Source organism: Macaca nemestrina, chromosome 2 (genome assembly GCF_043159975.1).
Source record: "Macaca nemestrina isolate mMacNem1 chromosome 2, mMacNem.hap1, whole genome shotgun sequence".
In the NCBI taxonomy this organism is placed as follows: Eukaryota; Metazoa; Chordata; class Mammalia; order Primates; family Cercopithecidae; genus Macaca; species Macaca nemestrina.
In genome coordinates, this window is record NC_092126.1 from 114376479 (window position 1) to 114396616 (window position 20138).

The 20138-nt window shown below is 37.3% G+C and overlaps 1 protein-coding gene across 11 annotated transcripts in view; it reads left to right on the forward strand.

The window, feature by feature from the left end:
• The window catches only part of LOC105480503 (dedicator of cytokinesis 3), a 647888-nt gene that overhangs the window by 178751 nt on the left and 448999 nt on the right, over positions 1-20138 (forward strand). For all 11 annotated transcript variants that reach the window (XM_071091780.1, XM_071091778.1, XM_071091779.1 and 8 more), the window contains exon 4: positions 8625-8680. In XM_071091780.1, coding sequence (XP_070947881.1) covers positions 8625-8680 — 56 coding nt within the window. The remainder of the gene's footprint in view (positions 1-8624; positions 8681-20138) is intronic.

Here is a 20138-nt window from a genome sequence, read left to right on the forward strand (position 1 = left end):
TACATGTGTGCACCACCACGCCTGGCTAATTTTTGTATAGTAGAGATGGGGTTTCACCATGTTGGTAAGGCTGGTCTCGAACTCCTCACCTCGTGACCTGCCTGCCTCAGGCTCCCAGAGTGCTGGGATTACAGGCGTGAGTCACTGCACCTGGCCGCAGCCGCTTTCTTACCATTTGCCTGATCTTCATCTTCTTAGTTATCTTTACAGTTTCATTTCCCATTTCTTGACAGGCGTCAGTATCTGGTTCAATCACATCTTCATTGTTGATTTCTAGATCACTTTCCTGACTTAATGGTTCATCTATCTTTTTGTTTTCCTTTACTTTCCTACTCTGTTTTTTTCCTTGATATTTTCTTCTGATTCAACTTTGCAAATAACAGGTAATACTTTAGCCTCCATGTTCTCCACCCACTTCCTCAGGAAGCGCATTTTTTTTTTTTTTGGTATGCAGAATGTTTGGATCCTGCTGAAGCTAGCTCACTTAGTTGTCGTCAGTGATCAGGATGCAGAGGGCGTGACTGAGGAAGGTGTGGCCTGATGATGGGCCCAGATGCTGGCTCAGTTTGACTGCATAGAAAGGGGGAAGAGTTCTTTACATATTCTAGATACTAGTCTGTGTCAGATGTGTGGTTTGAAAATATTTTCTTCCAGTCTGTAACCTGTCCTTTTATGCTCTTGACAGTTTTCTTTTTTTGAACAGAGAAATAGTTTTTAATTTTGATGAATTCCTATCTGTTAATTTTTCCTTTCATGGATTGTCCATTTGGTGTCAAGTCTGTGGATTTTTGGCTAACCCTAGAAGTTGAAATTTTTATTCTGTGTTATATTTCTAAAAGTTTTACAGTTTTACAATTAAGATGTGATCCATCTTAAGTTAATTTTTATAGAATGTTTTAAACTTAGATTGAGGGTTATAGTTTTGTTTATGGATGTCCGTTTGCTTTGGTATCATTTGTTGAAAGGGTTATTTTCTCCCATTAAATTGCTATTGCATCTTTATAGAAGATTAGTGGCATGTGTTTGTATGGATCTGTTTATAGGTTCTCTGTTTCATTGATCTATATGTAAATTCCTTTGCCAATACTGCACAGTCTTGATTAGTTATATAATCTCAAAATCAAGTAGACTGTTATTTTCACTTTATTCTTTTTCAAAATTATTTTTAGCTCTTCTAGTCTCTCTCCCTTTCCATATAAGTCATTTTTATGGGAATCATATTAAACCTATTTACCAATTTGGGAGAATTTGCATCCTTTTATTGAGTCTTCCATAAGCATAGTATGATATTTGATATCTTTATCTGTGTTTTTTAGTTTTCTACGTACAAGTTGTGTGTCTGTTTTGTTAGATTTATATCTAACTGAATCACTCTTTTTGAGTGAGTGTAAATGGTGCTGTGTTTTTAGTTTCAGAATTTATTGCTAGCATATAGCAATATAATTGATTTGTGTATGTTTATTTGTATCTGCAACCTTTCAGAATTCTCTTGTTCTAGGCGGCATTTAAATTTTTTTTGTTTCTAATCTTGTATGCTTTTTATTTACTTTTTACATTTTTACCTTATGGCACTGGATAGAGTTCCCAGCAGTATATTGATATGAGTGTTGAAAGTGGACCTTGCCTTGTTTCTGATCTTGGGAGGAAAATATATGCATTCTTTCACCACTAATTAATGTTAACTATAGGTTTTTTTTTTTTTTTTTTTTTGAGACGGAGTCTTGCTCTGTCTCTGAGGCTGGAGTGCAGTGCCATGATGTCAGCTTAGTGCAACCTCCGCCTCCTGAGTTCAAGCAGTCCTTCCACATCAGCCTCCCGAATAGCTGGGACTACAGTATGCCTGGTGAATTTTTGTATTTTTAGTAGAGATGGGGTTTCACCATGTTGGCCAGACAGGTCTTGAACTCCTGGCCTCAAGTGATCTGCCCACCTTGACCTCCCAGAGTGCTGGGATTACAGGCATGAGCCACCGCTCCCAGCCAGCTGTAGCTTTTTTTGTAGGTGCTTTCTATCAGGTTGAGGAAATTTTCTGTTTTGGTGTTTCCAAGAATTTTATTTTTATCATGAATATGTGTTGAATTTTGTCATATTTATTTTCTGCATTAATTGATATGATTATATGATTGTTTTCTTTAAACTATTAATGTGGTACATTACATTGATTTTTCTGAATATTGAAGATGAATTGCATCCTTAGAATAACCCTCACAATGCCTAACTCTTACATATTACTGAATTATATGTAATAATAATTGATTAGGCATATTTATACGTATAATCATGAGGAATATTAGTCTGTGATTTTTTATATTGTCTTTGTTCAATTTGGGTATCAGGGTAGTACCAGCTTTTAAAAATGTATTGAAGAATATTGTTTTCTTTTATTCTTTTTAAAATTTTCTTAGAGACAGGGTCTCACTCTGTCACCTAGGCTGGCATGCGGTGGTGTGATCATAGGTCACTGCAGTCTTGAACTCCTGGTCTTAAGTGATCCACCTTAGCCTCCCAAGTAACTGGGATTACAGGCACATGCCACTGCACCTGAATAATTTTTAAACTTTTTAATAGAGATGGGGTTTCTACAAAATGCCCAGGCTGATCTCAAACTCCTGGGCTCAAGCCATCTTCCTGCCTCTGCCTCTGAAAGTTCTGGGATTACAGGTGTGAGCCACTGTGCCTGGCCCTCTTCTGTTATTCTATGGTAGAGATTTGGTAGAATTAGAGCTAATTCTTCTGCAGTCATTTGGTAGAATTTAGCAGTGAAGCCATCTGGGGCTGCAGAGTTTTTAGGAGTTTTCAAAATATAAATTAAAATTTCTTAATAGTATATAGGACGTTCAAATTATCTGTTTTAGATTGAGTGAGTTGTGGTAGTTGGTGTTTTTCAAGGAATTGGTCTATTTCCTGTAAGTTGTCACATTGATGTGTGTGGAGATTTTTATAGTATTTTAAAAATAAACATTTTGATATCTGTGGGATCTGTAATGATACCCTGTTTCTTTCCTGATACTGATAATTTGCATCTTCTCTATTTTCTTCTTTGCCTGACTGGAAATCAATTGATTATATATATATTGTCCAGTACCAGCTTTATATTTCATTGATTTTCTCTGTTTCTTTTCTGTTTTCAATTTATTGATTTCTACATTGTATTCCTTCTTTCTGCTTGCTTCAGTTTTATATTTCTCTATTTTTTCTAATTTCTTGAGATGGGAGCTTAGATTATTGATTTGAAACTTTTCTTCTTTAATAATATGTGTATTTAGCTGTCATAAAATTTCCTTTCAGCACTGCTTTATGTGTGTTCCATAAATTCTGTTATATTGTATTGTCATTTTCATTCAGTTTGGTATAATTTTTTATTTGCCTTGAGAATTTCTTTTTGCATGGATTACTTAGAGTATATTGTTTTGTTTCTAAACGTTTAGAAATTTTTTTTTGTTACCAATTTTTAGTTTCAATGCATTGTGGTTGGAGAAAATATTCCATGTACGATTTCATTTCTTTTAATCTTATGTTTTTTTTCCCCCAAGATATGATCTTTCTTGGTGTATGTCCTCTTGGTGTATGTCCTTGGTGTACACACTTGAAGTGAAAGTATATTTTGCTTTTGTTAGGTGGCTATTCAATGACTGTTGCTAGATCCTGTTGGTTGTTAGTGTTGTTGAGTTTTTCTTTATCATTGCTGATTTTCTGTCTAGTTCTATACCTCTCTGTAATTGTGGGTTTACCTATTTTTATTCCTGTCAGTGTTACTTCATATATTTTGTAGCTTTTGTTTGGTGCATACACATTGATAATTGGTACGTCTTGGTGGTTAATCCTGTGTCATTAAATAAGGTATCTTTTTGTGTTTTGTAATTTTTTCTTTTTTGCTTTGGAGTCCACTTTATCTGATATTAACTACTGCTTTCTTTTGATTAATTTTTGTATAACATATCCTCCTGTCCTTTTACACTCAGCTAGCTTGTATCACTGTATTTAGAATGAGTTATTTTGTGGACTCCTTATAGGTTGGTCATATCTACCTGTATACTCTGCCTGTCTCTGTCTTTGAGTGCATTTATATAATTTACATTTAGTGTAATTATTGATGTATTAGGATTTAAGTCTGCCATTTTATTTTGTTATGTTCTGTTCCCGTTTTCTCTATAAAATAATTTTTTATTTTTCTCTTTTCTTTGTCCTGCCTTCTTGTGGTTTAATTGAAATTTTGAAAAGAATTCCATTTTCACATGTACACATGTCTAGATATATAGTGTTTTTGAATATATCCCTTTGTAGAGCTCTTTTAGTAGTTACCCCTAGGCTTATATCATATATGCAGAACTTATAGTCAGCTGTTGTTGTCATTTTTTTCCAATGGAGTAAATTATAGAAACGTTATCTTCTTTTATTTCACTTTACCTCTTTGATAATATAATTGTATCAGTTATTTTTCTACATAAACTAAGAATCATATAAGTTAGTACTATAGTTTTTGCTTCAACCATCAAATCTAATTAAGAAAATTCAAGAGAAAAATGAAAGTCTATTATATTTACCCATGGATTTGCTTACATTTTTTTCTTCTTAGTGTAGTTCCATGGTTTTTTGTTTTATCATTTTCTTTCTGCTTAGAGAATTTTCTTTCACCTTTATTTTTAGGGTATTTCTGTTGGTGACAAATTATTTTCATTTTCCTTCATCTGAAAATGTTTTGATTTCTCTTCCATGCCTGAAATGTATTTTTGGTAGGTATAAGATTCTAGATTGACAATGCTTTCCTTTCAGCATTTGACAAATGTGCCACTTCCTTCTGTCTTCTATATTTTCAGTGAAAATTATAGGAATTTGTATTTTAAATATTTTATACGTATTTTTCAAAAATCTAGAATGTAAAATACATGTAACATTTACCATGAGTGACGTTTAGTACATTCATAATGTTTTACAAACATCACCGTTATTATGCTCCAAAACGTTTTCATTTCCACAAACAGAAACTTCCAAGCCCCTTAAGCAGTCACGTTTTTTCATCCTCCTGCTCCTGACAACCATTTGACTTCTTTCTGTCTCTGTGTATTTGCCTATTCTGAATATTTCGTGTACATGAAATTAGGTAATAGGTGTCTTTTGCATCTGTCTTCTTTCATTCAGTATATTGTTTTCTGAGTTCATGTACATTCCTTTTTATGACTGAATAATGTTTCACTGCAATTATACACCATTCTTTTTTTTTTATTTTTGAGATGGAGTCTCGCTCTGTCTCCCAGGCTGGAGTGCAGTGGCACCATCTCACCTTACTGCAACCTCCACCTCCTGAGTTCAAGCGATTCTCCTGTCTCAGCCTCCTGAGTAGCTAGGATTATAGGCACCCGCCACCATGCCCAGCTAATTTTTGTATTTTTAGTAAAGACAGGATTTTGCCATGCTGGCAAAGCTGGTCTCAAACTCCTGACCTCAGGTGATCTGCCTGCATTGGCCTCCCAAAGTGCTGAGATTACAGGCGTGAGCCACCGTGCCCGGCTGGATATATACCATTCAATAATATGAACAGCTCATTTATTTATCAGTTGATGGACATTTGGGTTGTAAACAGCTTTTGGCTATTGTGACTGGTGCTGCTATCTTTTATGGTTTCGATGAAAAATTAATATAATTTTTTTCACTATAGGTAAAATGTTGTTTCTCTCTTGTCAATTTTTTCTTTGCCCATAGTATTCCATAATGACTATGTTGTAACTTGTTGTGTATTTCCTTGGTTTTCTTCCTGCTTGGGATTCATTCAACTTCTTGAATGTGTACCTTTATGTCTTTTTCCAAATTTGGAAGTTTTGTGTCATTTTTAAAATTTTACATTTCAAATTAGACTTTATTTTTTAAAGAGTTTTAGGTTTCCAGAAATACTGTGCAGAAAGTACAGGCTTTTCCTCTCCACCCCCCACTTCAGTTTTCCTATTATTAACATCCTGCATTAGTGTGGAACATTTGTTATAATGGATGAACCTATTGATACACTATTAATATTATTATTTACATTAGGGTTTACTCTTTGTGTTGTACAGTCCTAAGGGTTTTACCAAATGCATCGTGTTATGTAGCTGTCGTTACAGTACCATGCAGAATAGTTTCACTGCCCTAACAATGCCCTTGTGTGCCACCTGTTCATCCTTTCCCACTTCCCCTAGGAACCTTGGCAACAACTGTTTTTTTTACTGTCTCTATGGTTTTGCTTTTTCTAGAATATCATATAGGTGGAGTCATACAGTATGTAGCCTTTCAGATTGATTTCTTTCACTTAGCAATATGCAGTTAATGTTTTCCCTATGTTTTTGTGGCTTTATAGCTCATTTCTTTTTATTGCTGAATCATATTTCATTGTATGGATGTGCTACAGTTTGCTTATCCATTCACCTGTTGAAGGACATCGTAGTTGCTTCCAAGTCTTGGCATTTATGAAGAAAAATGCTATAAGCTTTTGTATGCAGTTTTTTTGTATGGACATCAAATTTTCAACTCATTTGAGTAAATACTTAGGAGTGTAATTACTGGATCATATGGTAAGGCTATGTTTAGTTTTGTATGAAACTGCCAGAGTGTCTTTTAAAGTGACCATACCATTTTGTATTCCTACCAGCAATGAATGAGGTTGCATCACATCCTCACTAGTATACCATTATTTCTTCATGTACTTTTTCAGTCCAACTGTCCCGTGGGGCAGTTCTGATACCACCAGAGAAGGCTGATGGAGGGAGTCCTATTAATGCTGGTTAGGGGTGTAAATCCAGATAATCCAGGCAATCTCCACTGCCACTGTGTGGTGGGAGCTTGTTACTAGCTACTGGAGAAGGTTTTCGGGTCCCCAAACAGCCAGCCACCTCTTATGCTACCCCAGTATGGGTCTGAGTGCTTCGTTACTGCCTGATGATGGTGAAAGTCTAGTATCTCCAATTGACCTTGCTTGTGTGGGTGGGGATTAGGTCACAGTTTTTTGGAGTTGGGGGCAGAAAGGGGTGCTGTTTGACAGCAGTATAGTGGTTATTGTTTAAAAGTTTTCTGTCTTAATAGGATGACCTTTTCCTGGTTCTTTGGCTAGAGAGAGCAAGTTTTTGTTGGAGTTTCTTTCTGTCTGTACCTGTTGATGCTTCCAGGTTTCCAACTTCTTCACTTTCAAATAGCCTGATATATATGCAAAAAGATAAACTAGGGAATTCACCACTATGTTTTTTTGTGTCTCCCACAATCCCTAGTTGGTCTGCCTTCTTCTCTCTACCTTTCAGAATATTTTTATTTTGGTTATGTATGTATATATATTCCAGAGTTTTTAGGTATGCATTAGGTGTTTATTTGGAGGAATACTGAAATGTATGTTTCTTTCATCTTCTCAGAAGTGTATGCTGAGCATGTATATTTTAAAGCTTTTTACTATCAATTCCTTTTTTTAAAAACAGATAAACAATAGTCATCATTTAGCTATGGTTACATGCGGTTGCATTTTAAATCCTTTTTTAAGTCCCTCTATTCTCCCATATTAGGATTTTACGTTAGCATATGCTCTTTTATTATGAGCCAACACACAGAATTTATTACTGTAGTCTAATTGCTTATAGCCTTCATTGGGATGATTATTGGTGGTAGTGTGGGCCACAGAGTATAAAAAATATTTAGGACGTGTGTGTGTGTGTGTGTGTGTGTGTGTTTAAGACAGGTTCTTGCTCTGTCACATAGGCTGGAGTACAGTGGTGCTATGATAGCTCACTATAGCCCCAACTTCTGGGCTCAAGTCATCCTCCCAAGTAGCTAGGACTACAGGTGTGCACCTCAGCCTCCCAAGTAGCTAGGAGTACAGGTGTGCACCATCACACCTGGCTAACTTTTTAATTGTTTGTAGAGACAGGGTCTCCCTATGTTGCCCAGAGTAGTCATGGACTCCTGACCTTTAGCAGTCCTCCCACCTCAGCCTCCTAAAGCACTGGGATTACAAGCATGAGCCACCAAACCTGTAAGCCATTCATGTTTTATTTGAAGAGCATTTTATACTTCAGGAGATGGGGTGAAACATTGATTGGAAAACTGACGTGTTTTTTTTTTTTTAAATACGCTACTTATTCTTTAGGGATTGGAATCAAATTATGGTAAATAACAAAGTAGAAACAGTTTTGGAAAGAGTAAAAGAAGACATATTTTAGAAGTTCTCGAGTTGATTCACTCCTGTGAACATTAATGTTAGCTAGAATCTGATGATTGCTTTTCCAGCTCAGAGCTAGATAATATGTAAGTTGTTGGTTAGATGATGATACTAGTTTTGGAGATATGTGACAAGTTTTGTACATAATACTATATCTGGAGAGTGAATTGATGGACCATCTCTAATCTATAACTCTTTTAAAATTAAAATTTAAAGTTTTATTTTTGCAGTGCTAAAGATCATGGTTGTCTCCTGAGGATAGATTTTGATTGCATATGGCCATGAAATTCCTACCTAATATACTTTGTACAGCTCTGCATACTTAATGTGCAAAGTGGTTGCTATAGCAGGAGATCTACTGTGTTTCTGTGCTGAGATCTGATTGCTATTTTTGTATATATGAATGTTAATCACAGTTTATTTTTTCTAATGGGAAATATTTTCTCTTTTACAGGGGATCTTTCCTGCAAATTACATTCACTTGAAAAAGGCAATTGTCAGTAATAGGGGGTGAGTAATTGGCCTTACTAAATTTATTTACAATTTTTATAGGCTATAGAGGAGGATTGTTTTTCTTTTTGGTTCATAGTATAAAATATACCATTGACATGTTTTCCTGGCAAAAATGTACATGCTTTATCATGTAATTCTAAGGGAATAATGTTTTCTTAAAATACAGACAACTTTAATCTGTTTTCTTGTATACGAAAGAAGTGACGTTAGCTGTGAATTTTATAAAATAAATTAGGCATGCAGTATGTTTTAAAAAATTAAGTACTATTTTGAGCATAGTCATTCATAGGGTAGGAGTTAAAGAAAAATATGTCATTTTGTTTTTACAAAGTGAAAGAGACTTTTAAAATTTTTTATTTGCAAGTTGAAATTGAAAAAGTTTAAAGGTATACCTTAACCATAAGAAGACAATATACAAAACGGTTTATCACAAATTTTAAAAACAAAGCAATCTCCCTAAAAAGAGACAAGAAATAAATATATCAAAGTGTTACCACTTGTTTTTGCATGTTGGGAATATGAATGAGTTTTCAAAAAATTCTTTATCATGTTCTGTTTTTAAAAATAGTAAGTATTATAGTTTTGATTTTATTTTTCAAAATTTATTATTTTAAAACATAAAATGTAGGTACTATATAATTTGTAACCAAGGTAGCTTCCTAAAGTAGAAATACTGTTCTTGATTGGAGGGTGAGTAAGCATCAGAGTAACCTTCTGGTCAGTTAGGGTTCATTCAGGAAAATAGAAACATGAGTCACTTTATGAGGTGGAATTTAATGTGGGAAATTATTTACACACGTTTGAAGAGTGAAAGAACAAAAGAGGAAATCCTGATGTAACCCATAGATTATAACTGCATAAAGCGGCCTACACATTAATGGTGGGGATACAAAAGATAGTGGGTTGGGGATACCGAAACCCAGGAACACAGAAATTAGATCTAGAGACACTGGAGCTCAGAAATTTGAGGAGGAAATATCAAATAGCTACTGTTGGTATGTGTAAAGAAGGTGGTAATGAGGCTGTTTTGGGGAATGCCAAAAGCAACTGGAGGCTGGAACCGATTTTCACTGAAAGAACTTGTTTACAGGAACAGCAGGAAACACACTTCTTTACCTTCTTTTCCCCAGTATCTTTCTAATGCTCCCAGCTGGCAATGGAGACTGCAAAACACAGCTTGTGGATTTTAGCCTCATGATTAGTACTTAGAAGAATAGATTTGGAGATGATAGTTATTATTAATTGTCTTGTATGCCTTCCAATATAAAATTTGTGTTGGGGAAATAGTAAGAATATAACTTGGAAGATTCTGATATGAATCCACAACTAGCATACTTCTTATTCTTCTCCTTCTCCTTTTACAAAACATGTAAAGCCATAAGGACATAAAAAAGAAAAACAACTTATACATCTCATGTTTATGAACCTTTGCGGCAAATAATCTGCCATCTCAAGTTTATAAGTAAGGACTATCAGAAGTATCGAGCCTGGATAGAAGTGTGAGAAAAGGAAAAGAGAGTGTTTCGACTTGGGATTAGCAAAGCATATATTTTGGAAAGTGCTTAAAAACATTTTCTGAATGTGAATGGCTTATCACAAAATTCAGAAATAATATCCTTGATTTATCAGTAATGAGGCTGATCAGAGCTGAAAGTGGGCAGAAGCTATGAGGGACCAAGGTGAGAAAAGGAGATATAGATAGTATCTAGGGATTCTGAAATAGAGTGCCTTAGAAAATACCAGCAAAATAATACACTTTCTGATGATAAGGAACTTACCCTAAGTTCATGAGTCATATGTCCCATTTATAATAGTTACAAAGGACATTGGGGAACACTTTGCTAGCAGAAGAATCCCCACCTGGATTCAGTTTGCTTCAGGAAAGTAGAAGTGTTGTGGCTGTACATAAAATTACACACAGAGAAGCCATATTTGCTGGAAGTGGGATGTAAATCTTAGAAAGCTATTTAGAATTTACTTCCATATCCAAATGTCCAATAAGTTGGTGGTGCAGAATAAAAATTCTAAAATCTGGAGAAAATATTAAAAAACAATTGTCTACAGGCACTGGAGAACAATTGGTTGGGCAAGACCAATCTTGAGGGGCTGTGATCTTTGATGGAAGGGATGTGCACAAGGAGAGATTCATGTTTACTTTGGCCTTTTTCTCCAGAGAATTTTTCATTTTACTATGTTGTAGTGGAATAGAACCCAACCAGAAAGTAGTAGTCTTTCATGACATCAGCAATTTGGCAGAATAAGAAGTTTCAGCTCTCATCCCCCTACAGAAACACAGATTTAACAATGGTATACCAAGAAAAATACCTTTATAAGAGGTCCAGTATCCAGTGAAGAAGTTGCAGTACTCCAGAGGAGCACAAAACAGAGAGGAGACACATTGAAATGGCTAAGAAGAGCAATTTCACTCTTAGCTTTGTCAGTCCCTTCTCCCAGCTGGTTAAGAGAGAATTTGTCCCAGACTGTGACTCCTCCAGTGGGGCAAAGAACAAGTGGACTGTACAACAAACATCTCTAGCATTTGTGGGTGCTGCTTGAATGACCTCTTTCTATCCCACCTCATCCAGAGTGCTGGAGTAGCCAGCATAATTTAAACCTGCGGGGGAAGCTAAGAACAAAGAAAGGGAGTGAGATGCTCACTGCAGCTTGCTTGTCTCTGCAAGATTGGAAAAAGTGCACAACCCTCAGATTTCTGTAGGAGGGAGGGAGAGGAGTGGGAGCAGTAGCCCATCATTTCAGTGCCTCACTTTAGAGAAAAGTGGAGGGCAGGCAACTGTGGCCAGTAGAGCTCTGCAGGGTTGGGAGAAGGTGCATATCTGTGAATCTTCTGCTTCAGAAGGGAATGAGAAGAATGAAGCATGCATCCTGGAATTTTAGAGTACTGCCCTAGGGAAAAGAGATGGGCCTCTTACTGTGGCCATCGTTTCTTTGTGAGATTGGGAGAAGGCACACAACCCTGAGACTCTCAGGATGGATGGTGGAATGAAGTGCGTACATTCATAGAATAGATTTGAGAGGTTCCCAGAATCTGGTTGAGCTGATTGGTTGAGGGTCTTTGTCTATTGAAGTCAGTCCATAAAGACTGGGAGGAGTGGTTGCAAAGCTGCAAGGAAGATGAAGAATCAGGAATACATGACACAATCAAAGGAACAAAATAAATATTCAATAACAGATCCTAAAGAAAAGGAGTTCTATAAATTGCCTACAAGACAACTCAAAATAATAGTCTTAAAGATTACTTAACTAAATGAGTTACAAGAGGACACAGATAGACAACTAAATTAAATGAGGAAAATGAAAAGTGAAAATCATGAGAATACCAACAAAGAGATAGAAACCATAAGAAAGCAAAGAACCAAACAGAAATTCTGGAGCTGAAGAATACAATAAACAATACAAAAATTCTATAGAGAACTTCAACAGCATTCTTGATCAAATAGAGGAGCGAGTCAACTGGAAGATAGGTCATTTGAAATGATTCATTCAGAGAATCAAAAAGGAGAAAGAGTGAAGAAATCCTAAGAAACTAAAAGGACACCATCAAGCAAACCAATATGCTCAATATGGGATTATCAGAAGGAGGGCAAGAGAGAGAGGAAGAGGGAGAGCAGGAAGAGAAATGAGCAGGAAACTTACAGTGGCTGAAAACTTCCCAGATCTGGGGAGGGAAATGAACATTGATCCTTGAAGTCCAAACAACCCTTTAAGAGGAATCCATGCTGAGACGCATTGTGGTCAAATTGCCAAACGTCAAAGAGAATTTTGAAAGTAGCAAGATGAAAAGGACTTGTCTTATATAAGAGAACTTCCATAAATCTGCTGTTAGCAGATTTCTCAGCCAAAACCTTATAGACCAGAAGGGAACAGGAGGATATATTTAAAATACTGAAGGAAACAAAAAAACTGTCAACCAGTACCCAGCAAAACTGTCCTTCAGAAATGAAGTAGAGAGAAAGGCTTTCCCAGATAAACAAAAGCTGAGGGAGTTCATCACCACTAGACCTGCCTTATAAAAAAATGCTAAAAGGAGTTCTTTGAGTTGAAACAAAATGATGCTACACAGCAACAAGAAAGCATACAAAAGTACACAATTCACAGGCAAGGGCAAATATATACACATATACAGAATATTTGAATACTGTAAAGATAGTGTATAAACAATTTTAGTCTAAGAGTTAAAAGACAGCAGTATTAAGAATATAACTACAAAAACTTGTTAGTAGATGCACAATATAAAATATGTAAATTGTGTCATGAACAATAAAACATTTGTTGTGGGAATTAAAGTTGTCAGGTTTTTGTTTTTGATTTTTTTTTATAGCATGCAAATCTTTTAAGTTTAGCAAATATTAATTACTTTTAAGGGAACTATGAATAATGATTGGTTCTGTTTACATAGTTGGTTAATTAAGCTTTATTCTTATATATTCTTCCCTTCTGTTAGGTCACACAACTCTTAAGTGTTAAAACAATGTTCTGTTGAATTCTAGGTCTCCCAGCTGTTTTTGACTATTTGGTCACAATTCCAAATTGTTATTCTGACTGCTAAGTGATTTATTTTCAAAGTATTCCTCCAGTAATGTTAAAGGTCTAGTTTCTACCACTTCTTCTATTAAAGGAAATTTTAATTTTTTTTATCAGTTGGGATAAAAGCTTCAAACAAAAAACATCAGAAATGAATCACATAAAAAAGTAATCTTAGTTTTTATTTCAACATCCATATGAAATGCTTAGTTACCTTTATTTTTCCTTTTTTTTTTTTTTAAGTTTGAAAAAGTTTTTTTCCTTCAACTTTTATTTTAACTTCCAGGGTATAGGGTTCCAGAATGTGCAGGTTTGTTACATAGGTAAATGTGTACCATGGTGGTTTGCTGCACAGATCAACCCATCACCTAGGTATTAAGCCCAGCATTCATTAGTTATTCTTTTTTCTTTTTTTTTTAAGGAAATTATATTTATTCAGGCCTGAGCATTGCAATGGCAGTATGCAGGCCATCATAAACTGTGTGCCCATGTGCGTGCTGAGGGAGGTAAGGGGATACAAAGATTTTTTTTTTTTAATTTTTTTTTGGTTATACTTTAAGTTCTGGGATACGTGTGCAGAATGCGCAGGTTTGTTACATAGGTATACATGTGCCATGGTGGTTTGCACCATCAACCCATCATCTACATTAGGTATTTCTCCTAATGCTATCCCTCCCCTATCTCCCCACCGCCTGACAGGCCCCAGTGTGTGATGTTTTCCTCTTCATGTCCATGTGTTCTCATTGTTTAACTCTCACTTTAGATTGAGAACATGTGGTGTTTGGTCTTCTGTTCCTATGTTAGTTTGCTGAGAATTATGGCTTCCAGCTTCATCCATGTCCCTGCAAAGGACATGAACTCATCCCTTTTTTATGGCTGCATAGTATTCCATGGTGTGTATGTGCCACATTTTCTTTATCAGGTCTATCATTGATGGGCATTTGGGTTGGTTAGTTGGTTCCAAGTTTTTGCTGTTGTGAGCAGTGCTGCAATAAACATACGTGTGCATTTGTCTCTATAGTAGAATGGTTTATAATCTCTTGAGTATATACCCAAGGGATTGCTGGTTCAAATTATATTTCTGGTTCTAGATCCTTGAGGAATCGCTGCACTGTCTTCCACAATGGTTGAACTAATTTACACTCCCACAAACAATGTAAAAGTGTTCCTATTTCTCCACATCTTCTCCAGCATCTGTTGTTTCCTGACTTTTTAATGATCACCATTCTAACTGGCATGAAACAGTATCTCATTGTGGTTTTTATTTGCATTTCTCTAATAATCAGTGATGATGAGCTTTTTTTCATATGTTTATTGGCCAATAAATGTCTTCTTTTGCGAAGTGTCTGTTCATATACTTTGCCCACTTTTTGATGGGCTTCTTGTAAATTTGTTTAATCTTTGTAGATTCTGGATATTAGCCCTTTGTCAGATGGAGAGATTGCAAACATTTTCTCCCATTCTGTAGGTTGCCTGTTCACTCTGATGGTAGTTTCTTTTGCTGTGCAGAAGCTTTTCAGTTTGATTAGATGCCATTTGTCAGTTTTGGCTTTTGTTGCCATTGCTTTTGGTGTTTTAGTCATGAAGTCTTTGCCCATGCCTCTGACCTGAATGGTATTGCCTAGGTTTTCTTCTAGGGTTTTTATGGTTTTAGGTCTTAGGTTTAAGTCTTTAATCCATCTTGAGTGAATATTTGTATAAGGTTCTGTAAGGAAGGGATCCAGCTTCAGTTTTCTGCATATGGCTAGCCAGTCTTCCCAACACCATTTATTAAGTAGGGAATCCTTTCCCCATTGCTTGTTTTAGTCAGGTTTGTCAAAGATCAGATGATTGTAGACATGTGGTGTTAATTCTGAGGCCTCTGTTTTGTTCCATTGGTCTATATATCTGTTTTTGTACTAGTACCTTGCTGTTTTGGTTAATGTAGACTTGTAGCACAGTTTGAAGTCAGGTAATGTAATGTCTCCAGCTTGCTATACAGGCTCTTTTTTGGTTCCATATTAAATTTAAAGTACTTTTTTCCTAAACTGTGAAGACAGTCAGTGGTAGCTTGATGGGGATAGCATTGAATCTATAAATTACTTAGGGCAGTATGGCCATTTTCATGATGTTGATTCTTCCTATCCATGAGCATGGAATGTTTTTCCATTTGTTTGTGTCCTGTCTGATCTCCTTGAGCAGTGGTTTGTAGTTCTTCTTGAAGAGGTCCTTCACATCCCTTGTAAGTTGTATTCCTAGGTATTCTATTCTCTTTTAGCAATTCTGAATGGGAGTTCACTCATGATTTGTCTGTTTGTCTATTATTGGTGTATAGGAATACTTGTGATTTTTACACATTGATTATGTGTCCTGAGAGTTTGCTGAAGTTGCTTATCAGGTTAAGGAGATTTTGGGCTGACACAATGGGGTCTTCTAAATATACCGTCATGTAATCTGCAAACAGAGACAATTTGACTTCCTCTCTTTCCATCAGAATATCCTTTATTTGTTTCTCTTGCTTGATTGCCCTGGCCAGAACTTCCAATACTATGTTGAGTAGGAGTGGTGAGAGAGGGCATCCTTGTCTTGTGCCAGTTTTCAAGAGGAATGCTTTCAGCTTTTGCCCGTTCAGTATGACATTGACTGTGGGCTCATAAATAGCTCTTATTATTTTGAGATACTTTCAATCAATATAGTTTATTGAGTGTTTTTAGCATGAAGGGGTGTAGAATTTTATTGGACACCTTTTCTGCCTCTATTGAGATAATCATGTGGTTTTTATCATTGGTTCTGTTTATGGGATGAATTACGTTTATTGATTTGTGTATGTTGAACCAAGCTTGCATCCCAGGGATGAAGCCGACTTGATCATGATCGATAAGCTTTTTGATGTGCTGCTAGATTTGGTTTGCCAGTATTTTATTGAGGATTTTCACATCGAAGTTTATCAGGTATATTGGCCTGAAGTTTTCTCTTTTTTGTGTGTCTCTGCCAGGTTTTGGTATCAGGATGATGCTGGCCTCATAAAATGAGTTAGGGAGGAGTCACTCTTTTTCAGTTTTTTGGAATGGTTTTAGAAGGAAAGGCACCAGCTCCTCTTTGTATCCCTGATAGAATTTGGCTGAGAATCTGTCTGGTCCTGGGCTTTTATTGGTTGGTAGGCTATTAATTACTGCCTCCATTTCAGAACTTGTTATTGGTCTATTCAGGGATTTGACTTCTTCCTGGTTTAGTGGTGGAAGGGTGTATGTGTCCAGGAATTTATTAGTTTCTTCTAGATTGTCTAGTTTATTTGCATAGAGGTGTTCATAGTATTCTCTGATGGTAGTTTGTATTTCTGTGTGATCAGTGGTGATACCCCCTTTATCACTCTTTATTGTGTCTGCTTGATTCTTCTCTCTTTTCTTCTTTATTAGTCTGGCTAGCAGTCTACCTGTTTTGTTAATCTTTTCAAAAAACCAGTTTCTGGATCCATTGATTTTTTGAAGGGGTTTTCGTGTCTCTTTCTCCTTCATTTCTGCTCTGATCTTAGTTATTTCTTGTCTTCTGCTAGCTTTTGAATTTGTTTGCTCTTGCTTCTGTAGTTCCTTTAATTTTGATGTTAGGGTGTCGATTTTAGATCTTTCCTGCTTTCTCTCTGGGCATTTAGTGCTGTAAATTTCCCTCTACACACAGCTTTTAGTGTGTCCCAGAGATTCTGGTATATTGTGCCTTTGTTCTCTGGTTTCAAAGAACATCTTTATTTCTGCCTTCATTTCATTACTTACCCAGTAGTCATTCAGGAGCAGATTGTTCAGTTTCCATGTAGTTGTGTGGTTGTGAGTGAGTTTCTCAATCCTGAGTTCCAATTTGATTGCACTGTGGTCTGAGAGACTGTTATGATTTCTGTTCTTTTGCATTTGCTGTGGAGTGTTTTACTTCCAATTATGTGGTCGATTTCAGAATAAGTGTGATGTGGTGCTGAGAGAAACGTATATTCTGTTGATTTGGGATGGAGAGTTCTGTAGATGTCTGTTAGGTCCTCTTGGTCCAGAGCTGAGTTCTAGTCCTGAATATCCTTGTTAATTTTCTGTCTCGTTGATCTGTCTGTTATGGACAGTGGGATGTTAAAGTCTCCCACTATTACTGTGTGGGATTCTAAGTCTCTTTGTAGGTCTCTAAGAACTTGCTTTATGAATCTGGGTGCTTCTGTATTGGGTGCATATATATTTAGGATAGTTAGCTCTTCTTGTTGCATTGATCTCTTTACGATTATGTAATGACCTTCTTTGTCTCTTTTGATCTTTGTTGGTTTAAAGTCTGTTTTATCAGAGACTAGGATTGCAACTCCTGCTTTTTTTTGCTTTCCATTTGCTTAGTAAATATTCCTCCATCCCTTTATTTTGAGCCTATTGTGTCTTTGCACCTGAGATGGATCTCCTAAATACAGCACACTGATGGATCTTGACTCTTTGTCCAGTTTGCCAGTCTGTCTTTTAATTGGGGCATTTTTGCCCATTTACATTTAAGGTGAATGTTGTTATGTGTGAATTTGATCCTGTCATTATGATGCTAGCTGGTTATTTTGCCTGTTACTTGATGCAGTTTCTTCATATCGTCGATGGTCTTTACAATTTGTTATGTTCTTGCAGTGACTGGTACCAGTTTTTCCTTTCCATATTTAGTGCTTCCTTCAGGAGCTCTTCTAAGGCAGGCCTGGTGGTGACAAAAATCTCTCAGCAGTTGCTTGTCTGTAAAAGATTTTATTTCTCTTTCACTTATGAAGCTTAGTTTGGCTGGATGTGAAAATCTGGGTTGCACATTCTTTTCTTTAAGAATGTTGAATATTGCCACCGACCCCTGCAACTCTCTTCTGGCTTGTATGGTTTCTGCAGAGAGATCCGCTGTTAGTCTGATAGGCTTCCCTTTGTGGGTAACCCGATCTTTCTCTCTGACTGCTCTTACGTTTTTTTTCCTGCATTTCAACTTTGGTAAATCTGATAATTATGTGTCTTGGGGTTAGTCTTCTTGAGGAGTATCTTTGTGGTGTGTGGTCTCTGTATTTTCTGAATTTGAATGTTGGCCTGTCTTGCTAGGTTGGGGAAAAGTTCTCCTGGATAATATCCTGAAGAGTGTTTTCCAACTTGATTCCATTCTCCCCATCACTTTCAGGTACACCAATCAAATGAAGGTTTGGTCTTTTCACATAGTCCCATATTTCTTGGAGGCTTTGTTCTTTTATTTTCATTCTTTTTTCTCTTATCTTCTCACTTTATTTCATTAAGTTGATCTTCAATCTCTGATATCCTTTCTTCCGCTTGATCAGTTCGGCTGTTGATATATGTGTATGCTTCACGAAGTTCTTGTGCTGTGTTTTTTAGTTCCATGAGGTCATTTATGTTCTTCTTTAAACTGGTCATTCTGGTTAGCAATTCTTCTAACCTTTTTTCAAGGTTCTTAGCTTCCTTGCATTAGGTTAGAACATGCTCCTTTAGCTCGGAGGAGTTTGTTATTACCCACCTTCTGAAGCCTACTTCTGTCAATTTGTCAAACTCATTCTCCATCCAGTTTTGTTCCCTTGGTGCCGAGGAGTTGGGATCCTTTGGAGGAGAATAGACATTCTGATTTTTGGAATTTTCAGCCTTTTTGCTCTGGTTTTTCCTTGTCTTTGTGGATTTATTTACCTTTGGTGTTTGATGTTGGTGACCTTTGGATGGGGTTTCTGTGTGGACCTCCTTTTTGTTAATGTTGGTGCTATTCCTTTCTGTTTGTTAGTTTTCCTTCTAATGGTTAGGCCCCTCTGCTGCATGTTTACTGGAGTTTGCAGGAGGTCCACTCCAGACCCTGTCCCTGTTTGCCTGGGTATCACCAGTGGAGGCTGCAGAACAGCAAAGATTGCTGCCTGTTCCTTCCTCTGGAAACTTTGTCCTAGAGGGGCACCCACCATATGCCAGCCGGAGCTCTCCTGTATGAGGTGTCTGTCGCTCCCTGTTGGGAGGTGTCTCCCAGTCAGGAGGCACGGGGTCAGGGACCCACCTGAGGAGGCAGTCCATCCCTTGGCAGAGCTTGAGCAATATGCTGGGAGATTTGCTGCTCTCTTCAGAACTGACAGGCTGGAACATTTGAGTCTGCTGATGCAATACCCACAGCTGCCCCTTCCCCCAGGTGCTCAGTCCCAGAGAGATTGGAGTTAGATCTATAAGCCCCTGACTGGGGCTGCTGCCTTTCTTCTAGAGATGCCCTGCCCAGAGAGGAGGAATCCTGAGAGGCAGTCTGGCTACAGTGGCTTTGGTGAACTGCAGTGGGGAACTTCCTGATGACTTTGTTTACACTGTGAGGGGAAAACCGCATGCTCAAGCCTCAGTGATGGTAGATGCCCCTCCTCACACCAAGCTCAAGTGTCCCAGGTCAACTTCAGACTGGTGTGCTGGCAGCAAGAATTTCAAGACAGTGGATCTTAGCTTTCTTGGCTCCATGGGGGTGAGATCCACCGAGGTGGACCCTCGGTTCTCTGGCTTCAGCCCCCTTTCCAGAGTAGTGAACGGTTCTGTCTTGCTGGCGTTCCAGGCGCCACTGGAGTATGAAAAAAATACGCTGCAGCTAGCTCAGTGTCTGCTCAAATGGCCACCTAGTTTTGTGCTTGAAACACAGGTCCCTGGTGGCATAGGTACCCGAGGGAATCTTCTGGTATGTGGATTGCAAGGACCGTGGGAAAAGTGTAGTATCTGGGCCGGAGTGCACTGTTCCTCAAGGCACAGTCCCTCATGGCTACCCTTGGCTAGGAGAGGGAATTCCCTGACCTCTTGCTCTTCCTGAGTGAGGTGACACGCTACCCTGCTTCAGCTCACCCTCTGTGGGATGCACCCACTGTTTAACCAGTGAGATGAGCTGTGTACCTCAGTTGGAAATGTTGAAATCTCCTGCCTTTTGCATTGATGTCGCTAGAAGCTGCAGA